The 16753-nt window shown below is 34.3% G+C and overlaps 1 protein-coding gene across 5 annotated transcripts in view; it reads left to right on the top strand.

Annotated features, from left to right (window-relative positions):
* LOC125093785 (UDP-glucuronosyltransferase 2A1) overlaps positions 1–10336 on the top strand; it is a 58310-nt gene extending 47974 nt beyond the window's left edge. For all 5 annotated transcript variants that reach the window (XM_047719448.1, XM_047719447.1, XM_047719451.1 and 2 more), the window contains 3 exons: positions 2321–2408; positions 3685–3904; positions 8697–10336. In XM_047719448.1, coding sequence (XP_047575404.1) covers positions 2321–2408; positions 3685–3904; positions 8697–8976 — 588 coding nt within the window. In that variant the 3' untranslated portion in view covers positions 8977–10336. The remainder of the gene's footprint in view (positions 1–2320; positions 2409–3684; positions 3905–8696) is intronic.
* Positions 10337–16753: the final 6417 nt, after the last annotated feature.

Genomic DNA, 16753 nt, shown 5'->3' with positions numbered 1-16753 from the left:
GCACTGAGCATAACTGGTACCACCTTCAAATACAAATTCCTTAAAACATTAAAATGGTCTATTGAGGCACATGTAATCATTTGCCTAGTAAGCCTTTGCATTATTATGGAAATACATCTGCTTATACAATCATTTATTTTCAGTGAAATAGAGATGAAAATGTTAAGATCCCAATAACTTTTTGCTATTTGAAATCTTATGACCTGCATTGAGTACTCCCCCAAATTCTCAAGTGTGTTAGATCCAAGGTCCAGGAAAAGAGAGATGTTATACACAGAGTAGATAGGAATTATGTTCAAGGGTATATTTCTATTTTTAAGTTTTATTGACAATATATCAAGATCTAGTTGATTTAGAAGTAGAAGCCTAGATTTTCTAAATTGGAATTTCTACAGTTAAAAACAGTTAAAAATCCTAATATTATTATTATCAAATAATATATATTTTCTGATTTATGATATTCAATTTACTTTAACTTTGCTGTCATTATAGTTCCAGATTTCTACTCTTTATATACACCTATTTATGGAATACTCCAGAACTTTTCATGTTGGTATATTAGTTCAAATATATAAAACTCCATAAAGATAAGCATACTAATTAGGTCTGTTAAACCTATGAATTTTCATTTCTAAACTTTTTTTTTTTTAAAGTTTGCCACCTGAGAATATGGAGAAAAGGGAACTCTCTTGCACTGTTGGGGATGCAAACTGGTGCAGCCCCTGTGGAAAAGAGTACAGAGATTCCTCAAAAAGTTAAAAACAGAACTACTCTATGATTCAGTAATTGTGCTACTGGGTATTTACCCAAAAGATGCAAAAATACTAATGCAAAGGGAAACATGCACCCCAATGTTTATAGCAGCTTTACAATAGCCAAATTATGGAAGCATTATATTTATCCATGGACAGATGAATGGATAAAGAAGATATGGTATTATGTAAGTGATGAACCACTAAATTCTACTGAAACCAATATTACACTACACTATATGTTAACTAATGAAAATGTAAATAAAAATTTGAAAAAAAAAAGGTGTGGTAAACATACACAATAGAATATTTTTTCAACCATAAAAAAGAATGAAATCTTGCCATTTGCCAAGACATGAATGGAGCTAAAGAGTATAATGCTAAGCAAAATAAGTCAAAGAAAGACAGATTCCATATGATTTCACTCATATGTAGAATTTAAGAAACAAAACAAATGGGGCACCTGGGTGGCTCAGTGGGTTAAGCCTCTGCCTTCGGCTCAGGTCATGATCCCAGGGTCCTGGGATCGAGCCCCACATCGGGCTCTCTGCTCCGCGGGGAGCCTGCTTCCTCCTCTCTCTCTCTGCCTGCCTCTCTGCCTCCTTGTGATTTCTGTCTGTCAAATAAATAAATAAATCTTAAAAAAAAATTAAAAAAAAAAGAAACAAAACAAATGAGCACGAGGGAAAAAGGGAGAAAAAAAAACAAGAAACATACTCAATTATAGAGAACAAAATGATGGTTATTAGAGGCGAGGTGGGTGGGGGGATGGGTTAAACAGGTGATGGGGATTAAGGAGTGCATTGTCATGATGATCAGTGGATGAGGTATGGAATTGTTGAATAAAATAAACAATTAAAAATAAGTTTGCCATCTATTAATATTTAATCTGAACTTAGTCTTACAGAGGTCCCCCCACCTTCAAAAAGTATATAACAAAAGGCTAACATCCTAACATGATACTTCATTAAAAAATGAAATAAAGCAAATTTATTTCCTCCCTCGAAAACTATAGAAAGTGCTAGAGAAAGAAAGAGGTAGGAAGGAAGGGGGGAAGGGAGGGAGGAAGGAGAGGGAAGTAGAGGGAAGGAGAGAGGAAAGAAAGAAGGAAAGACAATCATTCAACAACCAGACAACAAAAATTTAAAACTAATTATAGTTTTGGAAAGCATTATAATTGAAACATGAAAGTTAGGATAGCCTTATGACATTAGTAAATTCACACAATATTCATGTTTATTTTAATGCTTTTTAAACCCCCATGCTCTGATTGATGAAACTAGTCTTTCTATTTTATATACCTTCACTTATAATCTCATACCTCAAAACTTGTAAGTAATAAATATAAAAATGATAAAACTATACATAATAGATTAGTTCAAGCCCTTTTTGACAGGGTTGATATAAACAGACCTACTATATCTCCGTGTTTGCAAACTAACCCTTATGTTCATTTCTCTCACTATCACATAAAGCAGTAGCAGGCTACATGATTTATAAACTCCACAGCATTAAGATGACCTCACTATGTGTTTTCACTTGCAAAATTAAAGCACTGTCTTTGACAGGTTTTATGGAGATACAAAGGAAAGAAACCAGCCACATTAGGACACAACACTCGTCTCTATGATTGGATACCCCAAAATGATCTTCTTGGTAAGACTGAGGGAAAGAAAACTGTACTTTTGGATAATGGACAAGTAAAGCAACTGTTCAACAGCAAATAATTCAATAAATATTTAATAGTTTAAAATGTCACATTTTAAGTTAAAATTAAAAACAAAAAACAACAAATGTTGTAGAGGATATGAAAAAAAGAACTCTCTTGCATTGTTGGTGGGAATGAAAACTGGTGCAACCACTGTGGAAAACAGTATGGAGTTTCCTCAAAAAGTTAAAAAAAAAAAAAATAGAACTACCCCACGATCCAGTAATCACACTGCTGGGTATTTATCCAAAGAATACAAAAACACTAATTCAAAGGTATATAGGCACCCCTATATAACAGCAGCATTATTTGCAATAGCCAAGATATGGAAACAGCTCATGTCCATTGACTGATGAATGAATAAAGAAGTGATATAGATAGATAGACGATAGATTAGATAGATGGATAGATAGATAATAGATATATAAATCTATTGATTGATCTGTATATGTAAATAATATTATTCAGCCATCAAAACTTTGCATATGCGAGGAAATGTATGAAGCTAGAGTATAATGGTAAGAGAAATAAGTCAGAAAGATAAATACTACATAATTTCACTAATATGAATTTAAGGAATAACAACAAAAGACAGAGCAAAAGAAAAATAAAAGAGAGAGAAAGATAAATCAGGAAACATACTCTTAACTTTAGAGAACAAAATGATGGTCATCAGAGGGGATGTGCATGGGGGGATGGATAAAATAGGCAATGGGGATTAAGAAGTGCACTTGTGATGAGCACTGGGTGATGTATGGAAGTGTTGAATCACTATAGTGTATGCCTGAAACTAATATAACACTGTATGTTAACTATACTGGAATTTAAAATAAAATTAAAAAAATAAATAAAGCTAGAAAAAAATAAAATATCACATTTTACTTGCAGTTTTAAAGCAGAAATAATTTGAGAATTGACAGTTAATTTTATAGACTCAATGCTTTCTTTGATTCACAAAAGAGCATTTCAGTTAAGACTCTCATTACTCTTCAAGTTTCAGTCTCAGTTCAGATATTTCCTCCTCAGTAAAGTTCTTCCAGACAAGGCAAAGGAAGCTAATTCCTCCCTAGTTTCCTGGGGTCATAGTTTTCTGAGATAACAAGAGTCCATGTGCTCTCAAAACAAAATGCTTTCTTTGTTGAGTTAATCTGTAATTTTCCCCTATCTCTCCCTAAAATTCTGTTACCTTATTATAATGAAATCCTCACCCAATTCCTAAACTAGGTCATCCCAAAACAAAAGCTTTTATCACTCACGGTGGAACCAATGGGATCTATGAAGCTATTTACCATGGGATTCCTATGGTGGGACTTCCTATGTTTGCTGATCAACCTGATAACATCGCTCACATGAAGGCCAAAGGAGCGGCTGTGGAGGTGGACATAAACACAATGACCAGTGAAGATCTGCTCAATGCCTTGAGAACAGTCATTAATGAACCTTCGTAAGTATTACTGTTTTTAAAGCCTTACCATTGATTATGCTACCCATCATACTTGGACGTGTTCAATGTCTCATGATTTTGTTAACAGATTTAATTTCAAGTAACAACTATAACATGACCAATATGAAAACCACTTTATTATTTCATTTTCCAAACATTGAAGTAATTTGCTGAAATTGGGAAAAAAATACTATTACTTCAAATATTTTATCAACCCTTTTTTTTCAAAATCAATCATTTTAATGATCACATAAATTCTTAGACATTTTTTGAGCAATCTGCTTGTTCATATAGACACAAATATATATACCTATTTAAATATTATAACCATTCAGTAAGTACAAAATTGGAAGTGACAATTCACTTTGATAATGATAATTCATTTATCATTCAAAAATGGCCATCATTAACATTGGCTATATATCATTCATCATGCATTATATGCATATACACAGGGAGGAGAGATACTGAGTAGGTAATAACTTTATAAATACTGGTTATTACTATATATGAATTCTTAAACAAAATTTTGAATTTTGTCTTAGTTAAAGATTAATTGAAATGAATCTATAAACTATATTTAACTTTAGGTACATATCATTATATCTTTTTTTTCTCTGAAAAATCTCATTAAGATTAATAATTAATACATGAATCGAGTTTTAAGTTTTCATTTTTACGCATTTTTGATTTTAGAAACAGTTGAACTGCCATAGAAATAATCTCATTTCCAAAAAATAGAAATAATCTCATCTCTAATATGTACTACTTAAGATTTTAATTTGTCAATATTTAGCCGCTTATTTTCCTCAAATTTAGCCTTTTTGCTTTATCTTAAAGGAATCAACATTTGCCATTAATTCTGAGATTCTTTATTCTAAAATATTTTAGAATCATTCTTAACTGAATATAATGTATGAAATTTCCTTTCAATAAAGACTCATGGATATCAAATTTCCTGAGATCAAGTTTAACAATATTTTCTGATTGCCTTAATATAAGAATGATATCTCAGGGCACCTAGGTGGCTCAGTCATTAAGCGTCTGCCTTTAGCTCAGGACCAAGCCCTGTGTCGGGCTCCCTGCTCCATGAGCCTGCTTCTCCAGTCTACCTCTGCCTGCTGCTCTCCCTGCTTTTGTTCGCTCTCTCTCTGTCAAATAAATAAATAAAATCTTAAAATAATGAAAAGGAAGATATCTCACCTCTCTGAATCTAAGATATTTAGCTCTCTTTTCTTCAGAATTGTGCAAATATGACTCATGGTCTTCTGGCTTTAAATCCTTCTATAGGAATTTGAAGCCTGTCTGATCATTTATGTTTGTTTTTTTTTCAGTCTGGAAAAAATAATTTTTTTTAAAGTGTAGAAACCTAATTAATGATGTATATTGATAAGTTATTTTCTATATTTCCCTTGGGTTATAGTATGTTTTTTCAATACTGTTAATTTGGACTAAAAATTATTTTTCTTCTCAGAAAATTTTTTTGTTATTTATCAAAATGTTTGTTGGTTTCACTTTTTATGTCTATTTCAGAGACACCAAATTTCAGCATTCTATATGTTAAAATATTTTGGTTCTTGTTCTCTATCATTTTCTAAGTGTCCTAATCATTTTCTACTTTTCTTAATTCGCTGGGATTTCCTCAATCCATTAATTAGTAAATTTATTCTTTGACATTAGAAAATTACAGTTTCTAATTTCATTATTAATCCTTTAAGAGGTATTTTTGCCAATTTATTTCAACAGCTCACCTGTACCCTTTATCATCAGTTTTTGTTTTATAACCTAATTTTTAAATCTTTTATTCATAACCCCTGCATTCTTTTTTTAAAAGATTTTATTTATTTATTTGACAGACAGAGATCACAAGTAGGCAGAGAGGCTGGCAGAGAGAGAGGAGGAAGCAGACTCCCTGCTGAGCAGAGAGCCCTACGGGGAGCTGGATCCTAAGATGTGGGGCTGGATCCCAGGACCCTGGGATCATGACCTGAGCTGAAGGCAGAGGCTTTAACCCACTGAGTCACCCAGGCACCCCAAACCCCTGCATTGTTATTTTATTTCAACTCTCCTCTTTTTTGAACTATGTATTATGCCTAATTACATTCTAAGCCAATCATTTTTATAGTTCTTTCCTAATATCATATGTTATCAAGGCATATTTTTCATCTAGATTTCCCAGTATTTACTCCGAATGTGTATAAGTGCCTTATATTTAAATTTGTTTCCACGTTATCTCAGACTCAATTATTTTCATTGAGAGGCAAAACTCAAAGGATAGTTCAAACATCCCATTTGTATGGCCTAATGCTGAAATTCAGGAGGTAGATAAGAAGGTCAACTCAAATGCAATTTGTGTAGCTTTTTTTGGTGAAACTAATCGATGTAAAACCATCTATTCTAAGCCCTACTTGCAGAGTATTTTAGACAAAAGGGTCAATGTATTGCTCTCCAAAAGGGAATCTTTGCCTTGATTCCAAACTAAAAATTCAATGCTAGTAGTCTGTTGCTGCCTCTCACACACATTCCAATCAAGTGACTTTTATTAAGATGAATGTTTAAGGGGCACCTGTGTGGCTCAGTGGGTTAAAGCCTCTTCCTTCAGCTCAGGTCATGATCCCAGGGGGCTGGGATGGAGGCCCACATCGGGCTCTCTGCTCAGCAGGGAGCCTGCTTCCCTTCCTCTCTCTCTGCCTGCCTCTCTGCCTACTTGTCGAATAAATAAATATCTCTCTGTGTCAAATAAATAAATATCTTTTAAAAAATGAATGTTTAAGTCATAATTTTCAAAATATTATAGATACCATTATTTCAGGAGCTGGAACTAGTGTTAAGAGCTTCAATTAGGCTGACTATGATTTTCAGTTTCTCGTAAATGATGATCTTGATAGCTAATGCATTAGACTATTATTGGTTTGTTACTGCTGATAATTTGGTTCATTTTACTAAATAAGAGTAAGTTCTGTAATTTTTCAGAACTCTACCTTATTTCATGGAATGCCATTAAATTTTATTGTTGATTTGAAAACTATTGATGCAAAAGACAGAACCATAAAGACTCAGGATTTTCCAAGAAAATACCTAAAATTATTTATTTTTAAAAAATCTTGGGACACCTGGGTGGCTCAGTTGGTTAAGCGGCTGCCTTCAGCTCAGGTCATGATCCCAGCATCCTGGGATCGAGTCCCACATCGGGCTCCTTGCTCAGCAGGGAGCCTGCTTCTCCCTCTGCCTCTGGCTGCCACTCTGTCTGCCTGTGCTCGCTCGCTCTCTCTCTCTGACAAATAAATAAATAAAATCTTTAAAAAAATCTTAACATTAACTGTAAAACTAATTCTAACTCAGAAATCATCTGGGAACAATAGAGTTTAGTATAGAGTGTATATCTGGATGTATTTGTGTTCCATTTATTACTCCTTAATGGAATTCAGGAACATAAAAGATTACACTTAAAAACATAAACCATAGTAATTTTAATTACTTATATTTTAAGATAAAAGGCATATAACATTAGTGTATAATAAAATGTTAAATAGTCATTTTAAATATAAGCATAGACCTTTCTTATTTATAGGAAAGCATACTTTATTTTTATTTAGATTCACAAGTAAAAGTTTATCTAGCTAATATATATGTATTTCAGATTTTAAATCTCTAACTATAAAAGGAGAAAAACTTGAACAAAAATATGATTTGGAAAGACAGGTTTTTACTGCTACTGTAGTTTGCCTGGAATGTTTTAGGGTGAATCAGGTGAAATTACTGCTTTAACCCTACCTATATTTCAATCCAATTAAAAGAGTATAACTATTATTCCTCATTGCATGCATAAAAGAACACAAATAAATTATTCCCTCCTACTGGATCTAGCATACCATGTTCACTGGTGAATGATGACCACACTTCTTCTCCAGTCCCAAAAATGGCTAACTCACACCAGGACATCTCTTCACAAATCACTTACATTCCCTCATCTTCATGTTCCCAAGCTGGAAGGCTTATTTATAACAAAACCAAAAGGAAATACACTAATTCTGGCTCATTAACTAGGAAATGTCAAGTGAAGATAAAACCTGCCTTTCAAAACATACCATAACCATTATTGTTTGAGAGATTAGAATTAACTCCATACAACCACTGCTACTTTGATGCCTCATTGATTGGGGACTCTAATTCTAGTAAAATATTTCTATTCATCTTAAAAATTCAAAGTTCCATATCCTTGCCATTTCCAAAATTACTCTAGTATCTTTACCAATCTTGATATTACCAATATAGACACTGTCCTTTGCATTACAAAGACACAATATGTGCAATGGGGGAATTATCACAGTGCCAAGATATTAGACCCTGCAGAAATGGTTTACTAATGTCAATTATCAGCTTCTTGTCTGTCATCATGAAGTAGCCAGAGCTTAAAAACCATGTTTATGGAACTTCCTATGTATATTTCTGTACAATATTGGGTTATTCAGTCTTGATTTTGGAACGATCCTGGAAACTATACTCAATATCAAAAGTTCTCCTTGGAAAAATTACGCCATACATGTGCAACACACCCATTTCATTTTTTATGTCTGCATTTCACCACATTCAGTTAAGAATGTATTTCTTCTACATCCTCCTTTCACAATTCTTAAGATGCTATGTAACCAACAAATTTCATGTCTCAGCAAGAGTGAATTTTTTCTCAATTACTATCTATGGTCTTTGGCTTATATAACATATAACATGTATCAGGTATTACCCATAATGAAAACAAAAACTCTCTAATTTCTCTATTTTTGCCTACCAGTTATAAAGAGAATGCAACAAGGTTATCAAGGATTCACCATGATCAACCTGTAAAGCCCCTGGATCGAGCAGTCTTCTGGATTGAGTTTGTCATGCGCCACAAAGGAGCCAAGCACCTGCGGCCAGCGGCTCACAACCTCACCTGGTTCCAGTACCACTCTTTGGATGTGATTGGGTTCCTATTGGCCTGTGTGGCAACTGCTATCTTCTTGGTCACAAAATGTTTTTTATTTTCTTATCGAAAATTTGGTAAAACAGGAAAGAAGAAAAAGAGGGAATAGATCTTTCTAAGTGTGGCAAAGGCCTTGATGGGCAATCCTGTTCATTCTAGCCACAGTGACCTTAATGAAAACAGATTATTTCCATCCCATTTTCAAAATTCCCATTCCTCTACCTTAGCCTAGAGATAAAGCCTAGAATTCAGCACAATCATCAACTAGTGAACATGTCCCAGTGTTCCTTTGTCTTTTCCCAGATGCCTATACCCTCTTATTTTTATGACACAGGGACACTAATGATTTCATGAATCTTCTATTTCTTTATGCTTAACCTTAAGAATATGCTGACTAACAATATGCTGAATCCTGAGGAGTGCACGAAATGTTAGTTGAATGTGATGGATGTAGGGAATATAGAAGAATAAAATTCACAACTTCCCCAAGAATATACAAATCAAGGAACCACCATAGAAGATTAGTATGCTATAAGAAGAGTGATTATTTCTTTTTTTCATAGAAAACAAGCCCTTCTGCTTGTCCAAAGTTATTGGGGTTAGAGCCTAAATTGATAATAACTGTTATAGTGCATCAAAGTAGGGAAGGTCTACAAATTCCATTCAATACATAGATAATTATGGCCTGTGTACCTGCCTGCAATCAACTAACACTCTTGTGTGTCTTTTAATGCAAGGGTCTGGGGACTGCCCTCAAACAAAAGAGATTAATTGAGTATTATTTTTTCTCAGGGACAGAGAATGTCAGCAATATCTTAAAGGTGATCAGATCATTTATAGAAGAAATAATTAAGAAATAAAGAAAAAATTACATGAAATTTTAATTCACATTGATAACATTAAAGTGAAATGTCAATTTATTATATTGAAAAATCACTAATGTCTATAATCTATAATCACTCTTTATAATCAAAGTTTTAGTTTTCTAACAAAAACAAATAATTACTTGGAATATAAGATCATTGTATTATTTTTCAGTCTGTATCATTTACAAATTTAAATTTATCAATTAAGTATTATGCCAAGGATGTAAGATATTAGCAGATTTGCTTGACTAATGGCATGCTTTAGTAAATATTTATCATGGAAAACACTAATTAAAATCCATGTTTGAATCAGCTCTGCATTAATTTAACAAATGAAGGCTGTGCTTACTTTACCCCTTATAAACTTAATGACATATTGTAATAAAAGTTTTAATTTCAGTATTTCTTGTATAATTGAGGTGATAAATGACATCTATTGGCTTACAGAAAATTTTGAAATTCATATTCATGTTAGTATGGCATATTGAAAATTACTTTCAATTTAAAAATAACTGCATGACATATATAATATGTATTTGTTTTTGAATATGTACATTACCAAAAATGCAAATAAATTCTTAAATTTTTTGTGAAGGTTAAAAATGTATTTGTTAAATGTTAACATTTTTAAAAGGTGATTCATGTTGATGTGTTTTGACTTTTACGATTTGATTATGTCCTTAGAAGAGTTGTTTATCTTTGCTTTATCCCTAGTATATTTTCCTTTTTTTTTTAAGATTTTATTTACTTATTTGACAGACAGAGATCACAAGCAGGCAGAGAAGCAGGCAGAGAGAGAGAGAGAGGAGGAAGCAGGCTCCCTGTGGAGCAGAGAGCCTGATGCAGGGTTCCATCCCAGGATCCTGGGATCATGACCTGAGCCGAAGGCAGAGGCTTTAACCCACTGAGCCACCAATGTGCTCCCCTAGTATATTTTGTACTGGAACACAGCAAATGGCTTAAGATCCAGTGAGAGGAGGACTAGCCATTCATGGTGTTGAGCACCACCCAAGTTCATGCATCCATTTGGTTTCTGAGACTGGCTACCCACAACACAGAGATTTGTTTCTGCACAGATATAGTCCCTGCTCACCTGCTTTCTTCCCTCCTGCTGATTATCTACAGTTTTCTTCCTTTGCCTGAATAACACCAGAAGGCAGCTGGCAAAAATTCCTGGGTGATACCAACTGCATTAGTCAGCCTAACTGCAGCATATATTTGGATAATAAACAAAAAAAGAAATAAATAAAAATAATATACACATATGTATATACACAGTGAGAATGGACTTTCATTAGCAGTCATTTGCAAAACTGTTCAGATGAAGAAACTCTCATCCTTAATAAGCAGAAACCAAGTCTCATAAACCGGAGGACTGTTACATAGCTCTCACATTCTCAGGTCTTGGAGCTAATCAGGAGACTGCACTTAATACTTTTACTTATTTTGTTCATAGACATTCCTTGTTCCCCTTATCTTCTGGCAGCATCTCCTCTGGTTAGGATTCTTTACCTGACAGAATGATCCAAAACTTCAAGCACTCCAAATTAATGTCAGCAGCCAAATTTATCTTTGGTATTTTGAACCCGTGACCACAGACAAGAGAGTAAATCCTTCTTTGACTGAATTCTGAAGCAGAGGAACTTAAAATAATCAAGCTCAAAATAATTCACAGTTAGTAATCTAAGTAAATCATGGATCTGTCCCTGGGGGGAATCATTCCTCCCTTGGAAATGCAACTTCCAAACCACCTGTCTCCAGGTTGTAATAATGGAAAACAAACTTGTCTAAGGGAAACAGTGAGGCATACTTGTTAAGGGACTCTTTCCCACTTTCAACCCCTTGAGATCTGAACCCATGTATTCAAAATAAAATACAAAAGGCCTATATATTAGGTTAATGATTTGAAGCATACACTGCATCCTTTAATACAAGACCTAAAATATATAGGATATTGTCTTCCAGCTAAAACCCTGAAAAGCTCTCATTAGCTAAGGGAGAATTTGGTAAAAATCAGCAAATTCTATGAATCTTAGACTGTTGCATTTCCTTCATTGTAAATATGTTCCCTGGTCATGCACAATGTTAATATCAATACCAACATTTTTACTAAGGTTTCATGTGCACAGTTTGTGATCTGGCAAAAATACTGCAGAGAAGGTGAGAGGGAAATCTGTTATTTGGAAATTCTAACTACTTCTATGAAGAAAAAAATGGTGTGTCATCTAGGATGGAAGGTAACCAAAACAATTTTTCTACTTTTTGGCTAGCTAGAACCCTTGGGAGTTTACTATATTGGGAAGGAAGTGGGGGTGATCCCTGTTATTAACAAATTAAGGTGGAGTAACCAAATGAGCTCTGGTGAGGTGAAGTCTGTGCCGTGTATTCGTATGTAGTTTCCACCCCAGTCTCCACTACTCCTTTGTGCATGAGCTTTAAGATCAAATTCTGAAGGGTCTGGAAAAAGACCAACATTTGCAGGACTGCTTATCCAAACCACCTTATTATTATTATTTTTTAAAGAGATTGTGTTTATTTATTTGAAGGAGAGTGTACAAGGATGGTAGAGAGAGAAGGAGAGGGAGAAGCAGACTCCCCACTGAGCAGGAAGCCTGAAACAGGGCTCTACCACAGGACCCTGACACCGTGACCCAAGCCTAAGGCAGATGCTTAACTGACTGAGCCACCCAAGCACCCCCAAGTCACATTATTATTGAGACAGTTTGTCTATAGCACATGGATTCTGGAGGGAATTTCCAAAGAATATGAATATATTCATAATCTATGCAACCTCCAAAAGGTTTATTCACATACTTCTACCTCAAACCTTCTTACATTTAAACTTCCCTCTAATTATTTCCAAATCTTTGACAAACCAGTCAATCCATTAGTCTTTGCCTATGAATCTATAGATCTGTAAAGCAGACCACCCTTTTTCTCCATAAAAATGGAAGCATATTGATATTCTACCGATTGTAAAGATTATGTTCCACCACTAACATTCAGAGACCACCTTGAGGGGAGCTGTAACAATGGCTACTTTCTGCTGCTGTGAGAATATGTGTACTCACACATAAATTGGGATGTATGAGAATGTTTTCCCTATTTTCATTTTGGAATCCTCTTGTGAGTCTGAAAGTGGGGATTGACAGGTTTATTTAAAAATACTGGTAGGTTACATGGAAGTCTAAGCCACCTGCAGAGACAATTTATGTGTATTTCTGGAATTGCTCTGACCTATTCTCACTATATTATATCTGTTTAATTGTAGAATGTTGCTCCTAATGTTCTGTCATATTTTTGTTGTTACCACAGCATAGACCATCACAAGTAGCATGGTTATTTGGTGCCTATGGTTAGGTATTCAGTCTCAGCCAGGGCTCAATTAACAAGCCAGGGGCTGTCTTTTCTGTGGATGAGAGATACCAAGAAAATAGGTCATAGTTTTGTTTCAAAATCTTAGGATTCTCTTTTTGGAGTTTGTCAAAAGTATATTTAACATTGCTATCTGCTATAGCATGGAAGCTACCCTTGGATTTTCTTTTCTTTTTTTTTTTTTGTGGTAATTTGAAAACAACACATGAGATCTACCTTCTTAACAAAATTTTAAGTATACAGTACAGTGTTATTAATTAGAAGCACAATGTTGTACAACAGATCTCTAGAATTTGTTCATCTTGTATAAGCAAAATATTATACTTCTTGAACAGCAAATCCCATTGATATCCTTCCAGCCTCTGGCATCTACCACTCTGCCTTTTATTTCATTGAGTTTGATTACTTTAGATGTCTCATTGTAAGTGGAATCATGCAGTATTTTCCCTTCTATGTCTGACTTATTTCACTTAGCATAATGTCCTTAAGTTTCTTCCATGTTGTACTAAATGACAGGATTTCTGTCTTTTTTAATGCTGAATAATATTCATATACCACATTTTCTTTCTTTTTTTTTTTTTAAAGATTTTATTTATTTATTTGACAGAGAGAAATCACAAGTAAGCAGAGAGGCAGGCAGAGAGAGAGGAGGAAGCAGGCTCCCCGCTGAGCAGAAAGCCCGATGTGGGGCTCGAACCCAGGACCTGGGATCATGACCTGAGCCGAAGGCAGCGGCTTAACCCACTGAGCCACCCAGGCGCCCCCATATACCACATTTTCTTTATCCATTCATCTATCAATAGACATTTAGGTTTCTTCCACATCTGGTTTATTGTGAATAATCCTACAATGAACATGGGAATACAGATATCTCTTTGAGATAGTGATTTCAATACTTTTGGATAAACATCCAGAAAAAGAATTGCTGTATTATATTTAAAAATTAATTTTTAATTTTTTGAAGAAGATCCATACTACTTTCAATAGTGGGTGCACCATTTTCCTTTTCCTATGTATTATATTACATACATTTACATTACAACAGTGCTCAAGGATTTCAATATCTCCACATCTTTGCCAGTGCTGCTGCTGCTGCTGCTTCTTTTTTTTTTTTTTTAATAATGGCCATTCTAACAAGTGTGAGGTGATGTCTCGTTGTGGTTTTGATTTGCATTTTCCTGATGATTAATTATGCTGAGAATCTTTTCATATACATGTTGGCCATCTTCTTTGGAGAAATGTTTATTCAGATCTTCTGCCCATTTTTAAATCAGATTCAATCACTCAGTTTCCATATGGATAACAAAAGTCACCTAAATTGTTTCAACAGGGACATTTTATTTTTTAAAATTTTTAAACTTAAATTCAATTAATTAACATATAATGTATTACTTGTTTCATGGGTACATGTCTGTGATTCATCAGTCTTATATAATACACAGTGCTCATTACAACATATACACTCTTGAATATCCATTATCCATTGCCCCATCCCCGCACCCCATCCCCTCCAGCAACTCTCAGTTTATTTCCTATGATTAAGAGTCTCTTATGGTTTGTTTCCCCCTCTGACTTCACCTTGTTTCATTTTTACCCTCTCTTCCCCTATGATACTCTGCCTTGTTTCTTGAATTCCACATATTAGTGAGATCATATGATAATTGCCTTTCTCTGTTTGACTTATTTCACTTAGCATAATATCTTCTAGTTACATCCACATCATTGCAAATGGCAAAGTTTCATTTTTTGATAGCTGAGTATACCACATCTTCTTTATCCATCCATCTGTTGATGGACATCTAGGTTCTTTCCATAGTTTGGCTATTGTGGACATTGCTGCTGTAAACATTTGGGTGCATGTGCCCCTTTAGATCACTACATTTGTATCTTTGGGGTAAATACCCAGTAGTACAATTGCTGGGTCATAGGATAGCTCTATTTTTAACTTTTTGGGGAGCCTTCATACTGTTTTCCAGAGTGACTGCACCAGCTTGCCTTCCTACCAACAGTATAAGAGGGTTCCTCATTCTCCACATCCTCACCAATATCTGTTGTTTCCTGAATGGTTAATTTTAGCCATTTTGACTGGTGTGAGGTGGTATTTCATTGCAAACAAAGACATTTTAATGAAAAGAATACTTAGCAAGTATCTGGACAGTATGAAGGGAATTAAATGGAATGGTGAAACCCCCAGACTAAGAACAGTGTAGGCCATTACTAACCTATTAGGCTATGATATAAAGGAAAGCAGTAATGTTCTCAGAGACTGGTAAAAATAGGAACTGTGGAGTAAGAAACCAATGGCAAGAGATGTAGTAATGGAAGGACAAAGCAGTTGCTTAAAACAAGGTCCCAAGCCAGGAAGGGAACTGCAAAAACTATAATTGCTCTCTTCCACCACTACCTGAATCCAACCAGATGCCACACAGCAGAGTAATTCACATGATATAGTCCACAGAGATTAGCCCCCTGAGACCCATAACTAGAAAAGAAAGTTAAGGATAATAGGTCTTGGAAGATAAAGGAAGAATAGTCACACCATTTCAAGGCTACCATTGAGAACAGAGACAGAGAAATAGAAGATATAAAGTGAGAATAAGAAAGACTAGGTATAAGGAGTAAAACTGGGGATTTTATTGTTAGGGAAACTAGAAGATGATGTTTCAAGAAGAAGAGAAAGAATAATTATGAAATTATTGAAGTATTCTCAATGATATGTGATGTAAAACCAAGAAACCTTCTACAACACACTAACTTAAATTGCACATGAGTTATCACTGAGGAGATTGCATCTGTACAGATACAATTGTTTACCTGAAAATCTAAACTTATTTAATTGAATAATTATAGGAATTAATAGCAGCTAAATAAAATAAGCAGATACTGAACACTCTATGAGTGCTTGAACTTCCTGAATATAAACTTTTGCCAGGTATTTTGCTGGGTGATTCATACATTTCTCTAGTACTTAACTCCACTATACAGACATGTTCATCTTAGAATGAGTAAGAAAGCCATATGCACTGAAGGTTATTTTGTGGGGACATATAATATTATAAGCAAAAAACAAATGTTTATATAAAATTGGACACATATAATTACATTTATGTAAATGTAATTACATTTGTATAAATTATATGTGCTAGTGAACAATAACTAGAATAACTAGAATAACTAGAAATATGAAACTTAATTCGGTATTTATTTCATTCACTCACTCAACAAATATTTTTAGAAAAAACATGGAGGGATTTTGGAGAATCATTGTGTTATTACAGAGGATATGATAGTTAATAAGTTAAACACCCTAATGACTAATTATCCAGACAAAGGAATTACAAGGATGGATATGAAAATAATATTGAGAAGTTTGTGATCATTATGTCATTCTGTATTTGTCTATCATAAACATGGCTATTCTTATTCACTTATCAACAGCATAAATTAGTAGATATGCCTTGTAAGAGCTCCTACTAGATTTTAAGTTTTCATAGGGAAAAGTTCAGTGAAAGGAATATATCCAGGGAAGAAAGGGAATTAAGGTGGATTCTGGGATTTCTACCTTGTGAATGTATTTGAACACAGTTGGCTTTTACAGAAACAGATAACAACGGGGAGGAACAACTTCTTTGAGATTAATATGCT

The sequence above is a fragment of the Lutra lutra genome, chromosome 2, assembly GCF_902655055.1.
Source record: "Lutra lutra chromosome 2, mLutLut1.2, whole genome shotgun sequence".
In the NCBI taxonomy this organism is placed as follows: Eukaryota; Metazoa; Chordata; class Mammalia; order Carnivora; family Mustelidae; genus Lutra; species Lutra lutra.
This window is presented reverse-complemented; position numbering and strand designations above follow the sequence as displayed.